At 51.4% G+C, this 16,631-nt stretch overlaps 1 protein-coding gene across 2 annotated transcripts in view; it reads left to right on the top strand.

The window, feature by feature from the left end:
• MAP3K1 (mitogen-activated protein kinase kinase kinase 1) overlaps positions 1-11,222 on the top strand; it is a 69,329-nt gene extending 58,107 nt beyond the window's left edge. For both annotated transcript variants that reach the window (XM_036280256.1, XM_036280257.1), the window contains exons 17-20: positions 6,041-6,172; positions 7,042-7,184; positions 8,759-8,890; positions 10,614-11,222. In XM_036280256.1, coding sequence (XP_036136149.1) covers positions 6,041-6,172; positions 7,042-7,184; positions 8,759-8,890; positions 10,614-10,763 — 557 coding nt within the window. In that variant the 3' untranslated portion in view covers positions 10,764-11,222. The remainder of the gene's footprint in view (positions 1-6,040; positions 6,173-7,041; positions 7,185-8,758; positions 8,891-10,613) is intronic.
• Positions 11,223-16,631: the final 5,409 nt, after the last annotated feature.

Below are 16,631 nucleotides of genomic sequence, written 5' to 3'. Positions count from 1 at the left end.
AGGTGTACAGCGTAGTGATTAGGTGTTTACATACCTTACGATGTGATCACCACACCAAGTCCAGGCACCATGCAGTTACTGCGATATGGCTGAGTGTTGTTCCTGCCCTGTATGTTACATCCCGTGACTGACTTGTTCTGTAACTGCAAGTTTGTCCTCTTACTCCCCTTCACCTTCTCCACACACCCTCCCACCCTTTCCTCTAACAACCATCAGTCTGTTCTCTGGATCTGAGTCTGTTTTGTTCTTTAGATTCCACATGTAAGTGAAATCATACGGCATTTGTCTTTCTCTGACTTACTTCACTTAGGATAGTACCCGTTATGTCCATCCACGTCGTCACAAATGGCAAGTTTTCATTTTTCATGACTTAGTAATATTCCATTATGTGAAGGTACCACATCTTATCCATTCATCACCACTGGACACCTAGGTTGTTACCTTATCTTAGGTATTGCAAATAACACCGCAGTGAACATGGGGTGCGTTGCATCCTTTCAAATTAGTGTTTTCCTTCTTTTTTTTTCAGATAAATACCCAGGAGTAGAATTGCTGGATCATATGTAGTTTTTCTTATTTATTTATTTATTTATTTATTTATTTATTTATTTATTTATTTATTTTGAGGGCCCTCCACACTGTTTTCCACGGTGGCTGAACCAGTCTGCATTCCCACCAGCAGCACACAGGGCTCCCTTTTCTCCACATCTTCATCAGCACTTGCTGTCTGTTGACTTTTTGAAAATAGCCGTTCTGACAGGTGGGAGGTGGTATCTCATTGTGGGTCTAATGTGCATTTCCCTGATGGTTAGAGATTGTTGGGCACCTTTTCATATGTCTCTTGGCCATCTATATATCTTCTTTGAAAAAATGTCTGTTCAGGTCCTCTGTCCATTTTTATTTTTCCTTTATTGACTCCAGAGAAGAGAGGAAGGGAGAGGGAGAGAGAGATAGAAACATCGATGAGAGAGAACATTGATTGGCTGCCTCCTGCATGTACCCCACTGGGGATGAGCCCACAACCTGGGCATGTGTCCTGACCGGGAATCGAACTGGTGACCTTTTGGTGCGGGGTCGACGCTCAACCACTGAGCCACACCAGCCAGGCCTCTGCCCATATTTTAGTAGGATATTTGGTGTTTGGGTTTTCTTTCTTTTTATTTATTTATATGGGGTGTGGGTGGGGGGGGTTGAGTTGTATGAGTTCTTTATATATTTTGGATCTTATTAACCCCTTAGCAGATATGTCATTTGTGAATATCTTCTCATTTCATAGTTGTCTTTTTGTTTGGTTGATCATTTCCTTTACTGTCTTCCCTGTACACAGACTTTTTTTTTTTTTTTTTTATGTAGTCCCATTTATTTATTTTCCTTTTGTTGCTCTTTTCGGAGGAGACAAATTAAAAAAAAAGACATTGCTAAGATTGATGTCAAAGAGTTTATGCCTGTTTTCTTCTGGAAATTTTATGGTTTCAGGTCTTACATTTCAATATTTGATCCATTTTGAGTTTACATTTGTGTATGGTAGAAGAAAGTGGTCTGGTTTTCCTAACACCATTTATTGCTGAGACTGTCTTCTGCCTGTTGTATATTCCTGTCTTCTTTCTTGTAGGTTAATTGACCATCTAAATGTGGGTTAATTTTTGGTCTTCCTGGTCTGTTCCATTGACTTATGTATCTGTTTTTATGCCAGTAACACACCATTTTGATTATTATAGCTTTGTAGTATAATTTGAAATCAGGGGCCATCTTTCTCCAAAAACCTTTGTTCGTCTTTCTCAAAATTACTGTGGCTATTTGGGGTCTTTTGTGGTTCCATATAAATTTTTAAATTACTTGTTCTAGTTCTGAGAAGAATGCCATTGGTATTTGGACAGGGATTGCATCGAGCCTGTGTATTGCTGTGGGGAGTCTGAACCTTTTGATGATATGACCCCTCCCATCCAGGAGCATGGTGTCCTCTCCCATCTCTGTGTCCTCTCCATTTCTCCATGTTTTTCAGTTCTCACAGTGCAGCCTTTTACCTCCTTGGTTACATGTATTCCTAGGTCTTTTATTCTTTTTGATGCAGTTGTAAATGGGATTGTTTTCATCACGTTTCAAGGTATTTTTGTCTTTCCTCCTGGATTTTTTGTTACCTGTTGAGTGTTTAGTAGCAGGTAGTTGAGTCTCCACCTGTTCGTGTTTTTTTCCAGTTTTCTTCTCACTGTTGATGTCTAGTTTCATACTGTTGTGGTCAGAGACGATGCTTGATATGATTCCAGTCTTCAATTTATTGAGACTTGTTGTGTAGCCTAACGTCGGGTCTGTCCTGGAAAATCTCCCGTGTGCACTGGAAAAGAGTGAATATTCTGCTGCTTTGGGATAAGGTGCTTTAAATGTATCAGTGGAGTCCATGTGGTCTCATGTATCATTTAAGGCCACTGTTTCCCTGTATCCACTGATGTGAGTGGGTTATTAAAGTCCCCTAACATTCTTGTATCATGTCGCTCCCTTTATGTCCATTAATAATTGCTTCGTACATTGTGGTGCTCCTGTGTTGAGCACGTAGATGTTTACGACTGGTATGTCCCCTTCTTGGATTGGCCCCGTTCCCACTACCTAGTGTCCTTCTTCGTCTCTTGTTACTTTCTCGGTTTTAAAGTCTGTTTTGTCTGATGTAAGTATTGTTATTCCAGCTTTTTCATTCCCACTTGCGTGAAGTATCTTTTTCCAGCCCTGCACTTTGTCTGCATGTCCGTTTGTCTGAAGTGAGCCTCTTGCAGGCGGGTAGATGGGTCTTGTTCTCTTACCATTCAGCCATCCTATGCCTCTTTCATTGCACATTTAGTCCATTTACGTGTAAAGTGATTATTGACAGGCATGTATTCACTGCCATTTTATTGTTGCTGGTTGTTTTGTAGTTTTCTGATCTTTCCCCTTGCTCTCTCGTGTATCGATGGTTTTCTTCAGTGTTGTGTATAGATGTTTTTTTCTTTTCTGTGCGTGTTACAGGTTTTTGGTTTGTGATTGCCACGCGCTTCATGTATATCAGCCTGTATCTATCGCAGTCTATGTAAGTGTGGTGGTCACGCACGTCTGAGCGCACTCTGAAAGTCCCGCGTTCTGCCCTGGCCAGTCTGGCTCAGCGGTCAGAGCGTGGCCTGCAGACCCAAAGGCCGCGGGTTCGATTCTGCTCAAGGGCACGTACCTCGGTTGTGGTTTGTCCCTGGCGTCATGCAGGAGACAACCAATCAATGTGACTCTCTCACATCAGTGTTTCTCTCTCTCTCTCTCCCCTCCCACTCTATCTGAAAGTCAATGGACAAGTGTCCTCAGGTGAGGATTAAAAAAAGTAAAATAAAATAAAAATGAAGGCACTATATTTTTGCTCACTCCCCCCATGTATTATGTGGTTGGCATCTCATTTTACATCTTTATCTGTATGTACGCGTATCTTAATCATTGTAGATGCCCAGAATTTTACTACTTTTGTCTTTTAACCTTCATACTAGCCTTACAATTGGTTGATCTACTACTTTTACTGAATGTTCGCCTTTACCAGAGAGCTTTCTTCTTTCCTGTATTCTCTTATTTTTGGTTTGGCCTTTTGTTTTCAGCTTGAAGAAGCCCTTTTAGTGTTCCGTTTAGTGCCAGTTCAGTGGTGATGAACAGCTTTACGCTTGTGCTTATTTGAGAAGCTCTTTATCTCTCCTTCAGTTCTGAAGAACCTTGCCAGGTTGAGTCTTGCCTGGTTTTCCTTTTCATTACTTTATTTTATTTATTTATAATGTCCTCACCTGAGGACACTTTTGCATTTATCTTCAGAGGCAGAGAAGGGGGAAGAGAGAGAGAGAAATATCAATGTGAGAGAGACACATCGAGTGGTTGCCACCCGCACGACCCCAACCGGAGCAGGGGACAATCTCCGGACTCTCTGGTCCTTGGTCCTTGGCCCTTGGTGGGAACCAAACCCCGGACTCTCTGGTCCGTGGGCTGACACTCTAACCACTGAGCAGAACTGGCCAGGGCCCTTTTTATTATTTTAAATAATATCATGTCATTCCCTCGGTCCTGCAAAGTTTATACTGAAAAGTTAGCTGATAGCCTTATGGGGGTTCCCATGTATAAAATTAGCTGCTTATAAGATTCTGTCTTTTTCAACTTTTGACATTTTAATTATGATATGTCTTAGTACGGGTCTCCTTAGGTTCATCTTGTTTGGGACTCTGCGCTTCCTGGATGTAGATGTTTGTTTTCTCCTATGATTATTATTATTTTTTTATCCTCACCCGAGGACATTTTTCCATTTTTTGTTCAGATAGAGTCGGAGGGAGGGAAGGAGGGAGAAAGAGAGGGAGGGGAAGAGAGAGAGAGAGAGAAACATTGACGTGAAAGGTACATATCGAGTGGCCGCCACCCGCACGACCCAACCAGGGCTGGGGACAAACTGCAACCGAGGGACATGCCCTTAGCGGAAACCGAACCCAGGTCTCTCCAGACCGCAGGCCAATGCTCTAACCACTGAGCCAAACCCGGGCAATGTTTGTTTTCTTTATCAGGTTAGGGAAGTTTTTAGTCATTAATTCCTCACATAGATTTTCTGTCCCTTTCTCTGTTCTCCTTCTGTGTCTGCTCTGCAAATGCTAGAATGTTTGATGTTGTCCCAGAGGTCCCTCAACTATCCTTATTAAGATTTTTTTCCCTTTTGCTGTTCCAATTGATTTCCATTACCTTTTCATCCAGATCACTGATGCACTCTTCCGTACCATCTAATCTGCTGTTGGTTCCCTCCAGTGTATTTTTTATTTCATTTCAGTTCTGATTGGTTCATCCATTCTTCTCCCAAGTTCATTGAGCATCTTTATAACCATTGCTTTGAATTCATTATCTGGTAGATTGCTTATCTCTGTTTCATTTAACTCTCTTTCTAGGGTCTTGCTGTTTAACCATTTGGAAGATACACCTCTGTCTCCTCATTTTGCCTGTCTCTCTGTGTTTGTCTCTGTGTATTAGGTAGATGTCTCCCCGTCTTATCAGAGTGGTCTTCTGTAGAAGGGGTCTGGTGGGGCCTGGTGGCACAGTCGTTTGTCACCAGAGCCAGGTGCTTCAGGGCGTCCCGTGTGGTTCGAGTGCACCCTCCTGCTACAGTCAGGCCATGACTGCTGTGGGCACGCCAGTGGGTGGGGTTTACCCTCCGGGTAACTGGCTGTGTTCCCGTAATGGAGGGAGCTCGTCCTCTGGGTGTACTCCCCTCAGGAGGACCACCACGGCCGTGATACCATGCCCACTTGTGAATCGGCACACGTGGGATGTGGGTCCTAACCAGACCCCGTCTCTGCCCTCCTGCCTGTTTTGGTGTGTCTTCTGTCTGTCCTCGAGTGTAGAAAGTCTGTTCAGCTAGTCTTCGGGCCATTCTAGCAGAGGTTGCTGTGTGTTCAGTTGTCGTTTTGGTGTGCCCATGGGGGCAGGCTCTCCACCTTGACCTCCGCCATCTCGAGGCGCCTCCCAGATCAGTTCTCTAGTACGCTCTCTGACGTTGGTTGTACTTGGGTCGATTGATATGTTTAGGTTGACAATATAAATACTTTTAATGAGACTCACTGAGTTTGTGGCTTGCCCCAGATCACAGCTCACAGTCCGATGTCAGGCCCAGCTCTGGGTCTTCCGCCTCCTGTTCTCATTACCTGCTGCTAAGTAACTTGTCGGCGTGTTCGCTTCAGCGACTAAGAAAGGTTTTGTGTGTCTTGGTCTTCAAGACAGAGGTGAATTGTACATTTCAGAAACAGTGCCGTCGGAATCTGTCAACTTTTAAAGCTCTCTGGAATCTCGTCCTTCCAGAAAACTGGTTCCTGAGGGTTTCATGGAAATGTCTCCTAATTAATAGGTTCCAAGATTATTTCATTGAATCTGTTTCTAAATGGCTGCACTGCAGATGCAGAGAGCATTTTGGATGGGAGTGAGCTCATAACGTGCAGCCTCGGGGAGCCAAGTGCGGTCAGTAATTCTGATCCTGGCTGAAGCTTACGATGATTCTTACCGTTTTCTGTTTGTCTTGTAGGGGGGTCTGTGGCTCATTTGCTCAGTAAGTATGGAGCCTTTAAGGAATCCGTGGTTGTTAACTACACTGAACAGTTACTCCGTGGCCTTTCGTATCTCCATGAAAACCAGATCATCCACAGAGATGTCAAAGGTGGGAATTCCTTCATTATTGTTTACTAGCAATAAGTAGAAAACAAACGCCATTTAAAACCTTGGACCTTTGTTGGTAGTTTCTAACGTGAAATCAATTAGAGGATTGTTTCCCCTGAGGAACCCAAATCACTAGAAGTGAAGGAACCTTCGGGGTCACGGGACCTGACCACGCGCCCCCAGAGGCGGTGGCTCTTCTGCAGCCTCCTTGTCCGTTGATGGCAAACCCAGTGTAGATTCCAGGTCTCCAGTTCAGCCCTGGTCTTACCACGTTCTGCCTCCCGACAGTTCCCGATCCTGGTTTTACTGAGAATAACTGCGATATTGTGAACTTTTCAGAAAAATCCTTTCCAGTCTTTTGCAGGTCAATTAATTAATAGCAACTTTGATATTCTGGCATGATTTTTATCTAGTATTTGACGTAACGTCTTCAAGTAATTTCTTATTAAGCTGTAATTATGAAACTGCAGTACTTTGAATTGGCCTAGGTCGGTACGTTTCAACAGAACTTGGTCTTAAAATATAAACTGCACTAAAATTTGAACTTCGAAGACAGACTTTTAGTGGGAAGCATCCTCTTGAAGGTTCGAAACTTTATTTGGCGTTTCACCGCCTCTCTGCCTTCACCCCCCAAGCGTCAGATGCGTCAGGTTCCCACTGAGGCTGTGGGTTCGGCCTTTCACCCCGTGGGGACCTGCGTGTCTGCAGCAGTGGCCGGGGGAACCGAGGGAGGGTGACATCTCGGGACCTCTGGCATGTGGTCCACGTCTTCCCTTTGTCGTCGCCCGTGTCGCTGACAGTATTTTACCGAGTGTGGAATCTACCCTTCTGTGTTTAGCGTACAAGGTCACTTGCTGTTTTTGTTGACAGGTGCCAACTTGCTGATTGACAGCACAGGCCAGAGACTGAGAATTGCAGACTTCGGGGCTGCAGCCAGGCTGGCGTCCAAAGGAACTGGTGCAGGAGAGTTTCAGGGACAGTTATTGGGGACAATCGCATTTATGGCGCCTGAGGTGAGAAGCGGCCTTTAGTGTGAAGGGAGGAACTATCTGGGAGTCATGTGTGGCAGCACTATACCCGATCCGTGTGCAGCACTATACCCGATCCGTGTGCAGCACTATACCCGATCCGTGTGCAGCACTATACCCGATCCGTGTGCAGCACTATACCGGATCCGTGTGCAGCACTATACCGGATCCGTGTGCAGCACTATACCGGATCCGTGTGCAGCACTATACCGGATCCGTGTGCAGCACTATACCGGATCCGTGTGCAGCACTATACCCGATCCGCCTGCAGCACTATACCCGATCCGTCTGCAGCACTATACCCGATCCGTGTGCAGCACTATACCCGATCCGTCTGCAGCACTATACCGGATCCGTGTGCAGCACTATACCGGATCCGTGTGCAGCACTATACCGGATCCGTGTGCAGCACTATACCGGATCCGTGTGCAGCACTATACCGGATCCGTCTGCAGCACTATACCCGATCCGTCTGCAGCACTATACCCGATCCGTCTGCAGCACTATACCCGATCCGTCTGCAGCACTATACCCGATCCGTCTGCAGCACTATACCCGATCCGCCTGCAGCACTATACCCGATCCGTGTGCAGCACTATACCCGATCCGTCTGCAGCACTATACCGGATCCGTGTGCAGCACTATACCCGATCCGTCTGCAGCACTATACCGGATCCGTCTGCAGCACTACACCCGATCCGTCTGCAGCACTATACCGGATCCGTGTGCAGCACTATACCCGATCCGTGTGCAGCACTATACCGGATCCGTGTGCAGCACTATACCCGATCCGTCTGCAGCACTATACCGGATCCGTGTGCAGCACTATACCCGATCCGTGTGCAGCACTATACCGGATCCGTCTGCAGCACTATACCCGATCCGTCTGCAGCACTATACCCGATCCGTCTGCAGCACTATACCCGATCCGTCTGCAGCACTACACCCGATCCGTCTGCAGCACTACACCCGATCCGTTTGCAATGTGTGTGCCTGCCGTGGCCCTAAAAACAAGGCTTTAATCGTATCCTTAATTTCAGACCCTTAGTCTCTCCCTCTCTGTCTTTGTCTTAACACAAGTTTAAGAGCTGGGTTATCGTAGTGTTGCTTAGAGGCTGTTTCTAACAGAGACTTGCCGGGTGACTTCGGAGAGTGTTGAAGTGAGCCCGAGCGCACACTGGAAGCTCTGTAGCTTGTTCTCTACTCCCGGGAGCGCCGAGCACACAGAAGCAGACCTCGCTGGCCGTGGAGGATGCTGAAGCGGCCGCTGCTGTCGTGCTCAGAGCTCCCACGTCCACTCACGGTGACTCTCGCCGGCCTCTCGCCCCGTAGTTTATTAAGCACGCGGGCAGCTTTAAAATTCTGTGACTCCAGAATCTCACAGTCTCCCAAATAGTTTTGTGCTACATGGGAGGTGAAGCGTGTTAATGCAGTGAGACATCTGCTGGTCCATCTGTTTGTACCTTTGTTCTGCTCTGAAGTGAAACACTAGAATCCGTCGCTCCGGAGAGACGTGCTCCGTGAGCCCTGCTACAGCAGAGGGGCCCGCTCTCTTGCAGGTCCTGCGGGGCCAGCAGTACGGGAGGAGCTGTGACGTGTGGAGTGTGGGCTGCGCCATCATCGAAATGGCCTGCGCCAAGCCACCTTGGAATGCGGAGAAGCACTCCAACCACCTCGCTCTGATATTCAAGGTAATAGCGCGAGAAAGCCTTTTTCTGCTGAAATGGGCAGGAAGCAGAGAGGCGCGGGTCCTCCTGAACTGTCAGCCTCAGGAAACATCTCTGCCCTGAGAAACGGTAGGTGGTGCACCTTCGGCCTCCCGGGCGGTGGTCCGTGTGGGCGGGGTGGACAGTCGGTCCTCACTCCTCCCGGCAGTTACCTTGTCAAGTCGCTGTGGACAGTGAATGGCCACACACTGAATTTGTGCTCCTGGTGGAAACCTACATTAATAGCCCTGTCACACTTTCCTGTTTTAAAACTTGAGCTCTTCACACACACATAATCCACCCTTTTAAACTCCAATGCACAGCCCTGGCCGGTTTGGCTCAGCGGTTGGAGCATCGGCCTGCGGTCCAGAGAGACCCGGGTTCGGTTCCCGCTAAGGGCATGTACCTCGGTTGCAGTGTGTCCCCGGCCCTGGTTGGTCGTGCGGGTGGCAGCCACTCAATGTGTCCCTTTCACGTCGATGTTTCTCTCTCTCCCTCCCACTCTATCTGAACAAAAAATGGAAAAATATCCTCGGGTGAGGATAAAAAAAAAAAATTTAAGCTCCAATGTACTATTTCCTATATTTTAAAAACTCACGCCCTCACCCTGGCCAGGTAGCTCAGGGGGCGAGAGCAGCGACCTGAGTCCCCAGGATTGCAGGCCCAGTCCCTGGTCACATGCAAAAAGCAGCCAGTAAATAAATACATGAGTAAGTGGAACAACAAATCAATGTTCCTCTCTCCACCCCCCTTCCTTTCTCTCCAAAATCAATTTGAAAAAAATTTTTTTAAACTCAGTTTCCAAATCCTGCCTGTTCTCCTTTCTGACAACGGAATCCACTGTGGGGATTTCCACCAGAGGGGAGTCCAGGGGTTCCCACTTCAGCCTGTGAGGCAGCCGCTGCTGGGGAGGGTTCCTCGCTGGCCCCACCCTGCCGTAGCCATGAGACTGGGGACGTGTCTGCTCCTGTCTGTCCTGTTTCTCGGTGGTGGTGGTGGTGGTCGTGGTGGGTGGCTATGAGATGGGTGTGAGGCCTCCCCTGCTCATGGGCCTGTGACGAGAACAGCAGGTGAGCGCAGGGTCTGTGGAAGGCGCTCACCTTACAGCGCTCGCTCGGCCCCAGGACACAGCACGGGGAGCCAGGCAGGGTTTAGTCTCTCCCTCTGGCTGCTCTGTGCTACGACCATGGGAACTGCAGGGTGGCCTTGGGGACTGCGGGGGGCGTTGGGGACTATGGGGGCGCAGTGAGGACTGCGGGGGGCCGTGGGGACTGCAGGGGGGCCATGGGGACTGCAGGGGTGGCGGTGGGGTCACAGCGCCTTGGGGAGTGACCGCGGGATGGAGCTCACTCCATGAGCCTTCACCTCTCCGACCTTGGGACGCACTTAGCCTGGTTCATCTGAGACAGAGGAACAGAGCTGGTCCTTCTTTTCGGGGTGTATTGACCAAATTCTACAACCCTAAAGTTGGAAGGATTCTTAGAGGAAACTTCCGTCCAGTGGTGGGTTTCCGCCTCGCGTCCTTGTTAGCAGAGCATCCGTCCACTGGCTCCTGCGTAGGTGCGTGCATCCATCCGGTGCGTGCGTGCATGCCTTTGTCCGTCTGTCCCTGCTCCCTGTGTGCCAGCACAGGGGGCGGGGGCGGGGTCTGCGTGCCGCACTCTGTCAGGGTCCCACGTGAAGCGCTTACCCAGGTGTTTGTCCCCAGATTGCAAGTGCGACGACCGCCCCGTCCATCCCCTCACACCTGTCCCCCGGGCTGCGGGACGTGGCCCTCCGCTGTTTGGAGCTTCAACCTCAGGACAGACCTCCGTCGAGGGAGCTACTGAAGCATCCGGTGTTCCGCACAACGTGGTAGCCACGTGGCAGGTGAACTGCGGAGAAGGATGCGCACTAAGGGGACCCCCGTGGGCGCCCCGTTGACAATCTGCTGGCCTGGAGCCCTCGTCTCAGTGTGACAGACAAATCATGGCCTGGACCTCAGCGCGGCCCACCGCGGCGGGAGCCGCATGTGCCTTTCGGCTGGGGCGCAGCAGCGGGACGCTGGCCGGGGCGGGGGGAGCGCGGCCGGCTGTCCTGTCCCTCCTGGCCGGCCGGCCCTCTGCAGCACTTTTCCCAGCAGCTGCAGCCGGGCTCGGTCTGTTCCCCGCGTCCGCTCTTCTTCCCTTGGCTGGGAGCAGGGCCTGGGCCGGCCGTGCTGCGCCCTCGAGGCCAGCGTGTGTCCTGAGTAGCAGGAAGTCAGTGTGCTCTGCAAAGCTCATACCTTCTTTATGACCCACAGTTGACCTTTAAAAAGGTAAAAAAAAAAAAAAAAAAATACAAGCCTGGGCAGTTGTGGGTCATTGTGCATTTTACTGTCGGCCTCTCGTTTCATTTTTGGAGACCATGGTTCTGTTTTCACCTCCATTTTTGTTTAATATCCAGGGAAAGGTGATCTTTCCAAACCGGAAGAAAATAGAACGAGGTGTGGACTAGACTTTACTGACCGTCTTGCGGTGGCAAGAGGTTTTTTTAATACAGAATTTTCTTTGTTTTTAAAGTTGGATGTTACTACTACCTTCCTGGAGTGGGTCGCTGCTGTTCTCCTGCAGTGTCAGTTCCGTGGGAAGCAGCCCTTGTCTGTAGGCAGCGAGGCTGAGCACCTTGAAACCGGTTTGAGTCCCTGGGCCGTGGAGGTGTCACTGGTGGGCAGCTTCCCGCCTGGGTCCCGCTGGGTGTGGAACACCCCCCCGTGCCCCCAGCCCGGGTGCCGCTCCCCCCTCACGCAGGCCCTGGCAGGGGAGGGGAAATCAGCCTGGTACTCAGCTGCCAGGGAAGAATGATGTTTTAAACTGTAAGTTTGCGCTGAACGTGGCAAAGGTGTCCCTAGAAAAGCGAGACTGAATCTCACTTACATACAGTTCACTGGGTTTGCACAGCTGGCTCATGGTGTCGTCCCAGTTGAATTCGGACGCGCGGAGTCCTGAAGGAAGATGGCAGCTCACCCTTGTTTTGTGGGTCTTCCCATCGAGGGCTAAGTACTTGGGGCAACTTTCCGAGGTGTCACGATTTAACTCTTCACAGCCTGTGGAGTCCTTGCGGGAGGCGGTGGGATTGGTGGTTCTCAAAGGCTCAGGATAAACCGAATAAGCTGTCTAGAGGACGTTTTAAATGCACACCACAGATTGGAAGTAAAACAAGTTTACAGGGATACATTGCATATAATTTTTAAAAGGCAGTTTTTTTAATGTGAATGTGTTTCTTAGTGAAAATTTTACATTCCTTTGTTTTGGAAGATTGGCAATATTTGAAGAGTTAAAAAATAGTACCGAAATGTGAAGTTTGGTAGCTCTAAACGTGTTGTACTTGACTTTTTTATTTTCTCTCTCTTTTTTTTGACTACTTTCGAATTCTCACAGTTCCGAGTCCCGTGTGCAAGCTTTAAAGGGTGCACTCTTGCCATTTTGTGTACTGGAGGCCACTGGCCGGGTCAGCCCCGTGTCTGACAGCAGCCTGAGCTGCGTGAACCGAGGAACCTCAGCGAGTCAGTATTACTCTGCAGATCGCATTGCCCACCACGCGTCAGACTCAGACCGCGCGTCGAAACCTCTGAGTGTGTGTGCAGTCCCCTCAGCTTGCTGGTCCTTGTGGTGTTTCATTGTTTTGTTTTGTTTTGTTTTTCAATGCAAATGTGATGTAATATTCTTCTATTCTCTGGATCAAAGCTGGACTGAAAATTGTATTGTGTAATTATTTTTTGCATTCTTAATGTTATTTGGTACTCGAGTTGTACATAATGCCTACTGCTGTGTATTCCAGTCTCTACTACCTCAGGTGCCCTATAGATTTTTCTTCTACCAAAGTTCACTTTCACAATGAAATTGTATTTGCTGTGTGACTATGATTCCTAGGACTTCCAGGGCTTAAGGGCTAACTTCTATTAGCACCTTACTGTGTAAGCATATGTTACAAAAAAAAAAAAAAAAAAAATCTCTGGGTTAAAATTTGGCTTAAATGTATCCTTTGTTATTTTAAATATATCAAGATATTTTAATTAAAATTTTTACCCCATTGAACCAATTTTATAGTATTTGTACCTATTTTGGTGTTCTCTCTTTATAGTAAATAAAAGTTTTTGAACAAAGGTGGTCACTTTTACTTATTTTGAAGTAATGTCATACTTAAAAAAGGTGGCGAGACCACCACAAAGAACCCTCAGCTACCGTTTACCCAGGTTTTGCCAGCTGCCCAGGTGCGCCCGCCCAGGTGCGCCCGCCCAGGTGCACCCGCCCAGGTGTGCCCTTGAGAGCAGAAGGGTCCGCACCACGATCGCGGCTGCTGTTCGCCGGCCTGTGTCGTCTCCCCCTCGCCGAGGGCCTCCCGAGCTCTCCGGAGCCTCCGAGTCCCGTATTCCACACGCGTGTCCGCCGCTCCCAGACAGCAGGGGTCAGATGCAGCCGGTTCTAGTCAGGGAACTTTCTTGATACAATATGGCATTTTTTAAAAAGCGCCAAGTTTGTCCTGTTAGATCTGAGGGCGGAGACGAAGCCTGTCACCCTGCTGGGCGCAGGCTGGAGCACAGGGTCGCTCTCCACCTGGGCACCAGGAGCGCAGCGTGAGCCAAGCTGTGGGTGCTCACGGCGGCCGCGGTCTGTCTTCCACCCCGCTGGTGGGTGCCGTGGCCCCGGCGTCCGTCCCGTCTGCCCGGCTGGTCCAGGCGCGCGAGGTGAGGCACCTCAGTGACAGCGCACAAGCCCGTGTGTCTACGTTCGTGTTCGGGTTGCTGTGGAAGGTTCGCTGCTGCCATTTTAGGGAAACATTAACTCTGAGAAAAGCTTTTTGCTTCAGAGAATTAATAAACTAATTCTATTGTTCATTCCATTGAAATGACATTAATAATAGTATAAAAGGAACAAACCTGCAGGTTACACAGAATCTAGAAAAACGCTGGGGTATCATGCTCCCACTAAAGGCCAGCGAATGCCTCTGGGGGCCAGCAGAGCAAGTCACCTGTTCACAAAACAAGCGGCGCAGCACACACTGCCGGCGCTGGGAACGGAGTGACCCACAGAGACTTGGGGAAACTGCCGTCTCTCTGCCGTGACAAGTTGTAGGGTGGTCACGTGTTAAGTGACGGGGAGGTGAGGCTGGACCTGCTGACACAGCCCGAGTCATTGCCTGGGTCCTCCGGCTCTGCCCCTTGCCAGCCCCCGTGCCCCTGCACCTCCGTTCCTGCTCTGCCCCTTGCCAGCCCCTGTGCCCTTGCACCTTGTTCCTGCGGCCGCCAGGCAGAGCAGCAGGGGTGAGGAGTGAAGAAGGGTCAGCGCCTACAGCAGTGCTGGGCAGCGTGTCCTGGGGTCCAGGTGCCCCCGGAGCTCCCGGGCGCCAGCTGGTGGCGCCAGTGTCCTTGGCAGGGCTGATGGCCAACCTGAGTGGTCATGCCAACGCGTCCAAGGGGCCGTGGGGGCCGTGGATGCCATGTTGGACTAAAGGGGGGGAAAACTCTTCACATTTCCAAAAGGAACTGGAAATCTAGATTTCATGTGCTATTATTTCCTGATGTCTAAACATTGGGAACTAGTGAAAACTTTTAGCACAGGACCTGGGTTGTAGGTTCAATCCCCGGTCCCAGTCAGGGTTATGTAGCAGGCCCCCAATCAATGTGTCCACCCCCCTCTTCCCCTCTAAATAAAAATCAATGGGAACGTATCCTCTGGTGAGGACTGACGAAAAGAACTGTTTGAGCCCTGGCCGGTCTGGCTCAGCGGTTAGAGCGTCGGCCTGCGGTCCTGAGAGACCCGGGTTTGGTTCCCGCTAAGGGCACGTACCTCGGTTGCAGTTTGTCCCCAGCCCTGGTTGGTCGTGCAGGAGGCAGCCACTCGATGTGTCCCTTTCACGTCGATGTTTCTCTTCTCTCTCTCCCTCCCACTCTAGCTGAACAAAAATGGGAAAATGTCCTCGGCTGACCATAAAAAAAAAGAACGTTTACTTGGGAACTGGAGCGCTAAACAAAACGCTGGGTGTGGCAGCCTCTGCCCTCTGGTCTGGGTCCGGGCTTATGAAACAAGGAAGAAGGTGGAAAATTGGAGGGGGGCGGGGTCTCGGCTTTGGGACCCTGGACCCTGGCTGGACCTGTTTCTCCTGCGCTAGATGAGGTGGAGGAAGGGGGAGATGCTGACCTCTGCAGAGAAACGTCGGGCCACCTGCGCCGATGGGACATCTCTCCAGTGAGCCTGGGCCTCGTGCAGCAAGCTGGGCGCCTGTACGCTGACGGTCCCGCGGCACAGCTGCCCGAGCTCATTGCACAGTGGACCCCATGACCAGAGCTCCCCCCATGGCCAGCGACCCTGCTGTCACCGTGGCTGTGCCATGGCCCTCAGTCCGTGGCTCCACCAGGCCCGTGGAGATGAGCCCGTGGAGATGAGCCCGCGGAGCCGGCGGTGAGCACGCCCCTGACCTGAAGGTGCTCCCACCCCACGCCGATCCCTGTGCGCGCGCGAGTCGGAGTCACGCCGTGCCCCTCAGTCTGTGCTCACTGAGATTCCCACACCCTGCCACCAGGACGAGGGCGGCACCGGGTGAACCGGGCGCGGGAGCATGGGGTGGTGGTGCCCTCGTCCTCGCATCACCTGGAGGCAGCAGACACCAGCTCCAGACGACACTGGACCAGCCGCCGGGACGCCCGCTGGGCAGCGACCCTGGTACTGAGCGTGGGAGTCGAAGAAAGAGCAGGTCTGGTGCCCACAGGAGGGTGAGCTGGGCTGAGGCCCCTCCCCCCACATCGGGCTCCCCAACCCACAGCACCAGGCTTGCTAAGAGGGGTCCTCAAAGCTGCTGCTGCTGCCAGAGACGGGGGGGGGGGCAAGGCAGCTCTCAGGGGCCAGGGGCACCTGGGGAAGAGCTGCACCGACTGCAAAGCGGGCTGAGCGGCAGGGGGCAGTGCTCCCGGGTGTGTGGAGGTGCAGGCAGCACTGCCCCCCGGGGAGCTCCCCTGCCCAGCGGGCGGGCGCAGGCAGGGCAGGCGGCTCCAGGTTCGTGCTCCCCACTGACCTGACGCCAGCCGCCCGGGCGTCCCCGAGACCACCCTTCCCACTTACTCTCCGGGCGGGAACCTCTTCCTGTGGCTTTTCCACACCAGCAGCCGGGCTCCACGCATGCTGTGGGCTCCCCCGAATCTCTCAGAGGCCCACACAAGCAGCCGCCGGCCTCGGCAGGCCTTGCAGGTCTGCGGGACCCGCACCCGCAGAGACGGGACTGCCGGGCTCTCGGGCACTGTGACGCCCACGCAGCGCCCGAGCCGCACGTGCTGCCCCCACGGCCCACGCCACCTGCAGCCGCCTCCCGTGACCTCCCAGCCCAGCACAAGAGCAGTCACCAGTCACTTTGTAGCTGCTACCAAGCTACCCCACGCCCCGCACACGTGGTGCCTGACCTTGACCTGCACAGAGCCCCCGAAGACGCTCCAGTCCCCACACCCGGTGGCCAGCTTCAGACCACACCAGGGTGGGACCCAGCTGGCCCCACAAACACCCAGACGGTGGACTTGGCTGGCGCCAGGGCTCTGCTGAGTGAACCCTGCTGCATGGAGTCAGGCCCCACAATAGCTCACAGCTGTAGTCACAGCCCGCCCCACCGCCCTCCCCGCCCTCCCCACCCCCACAGCCTATCAGCATGAGGGGGGAGCTCACCCACTGCTGTGCCAACAGCAACCTAGGCCCAGCTACTACAGGAGAGCACACACAACCCA

The sequence above is a fragment of the Molossus molossus genome, unplaced genomic scaffold, assembly GCF_014108415.1.
Source record: "Molossus molossus isolate mMolMol1 unplaced genomic scaffold, mMolMol1.p scaffold_m16_p_3, whole genome shotgun sequence".
In the NCBI taxonomy this organism is placed as follows: Eukaryota; Metazoa; Chordata; class Mammalia; order Chiroptera; family Molossidae; genus Molossus; species Molossus molossus.
The sequence above is the reverse complement of the archived record's forward strand: the minus strand, read 5'-3'. Positions and strand labels throughout refer to the sequence as shown.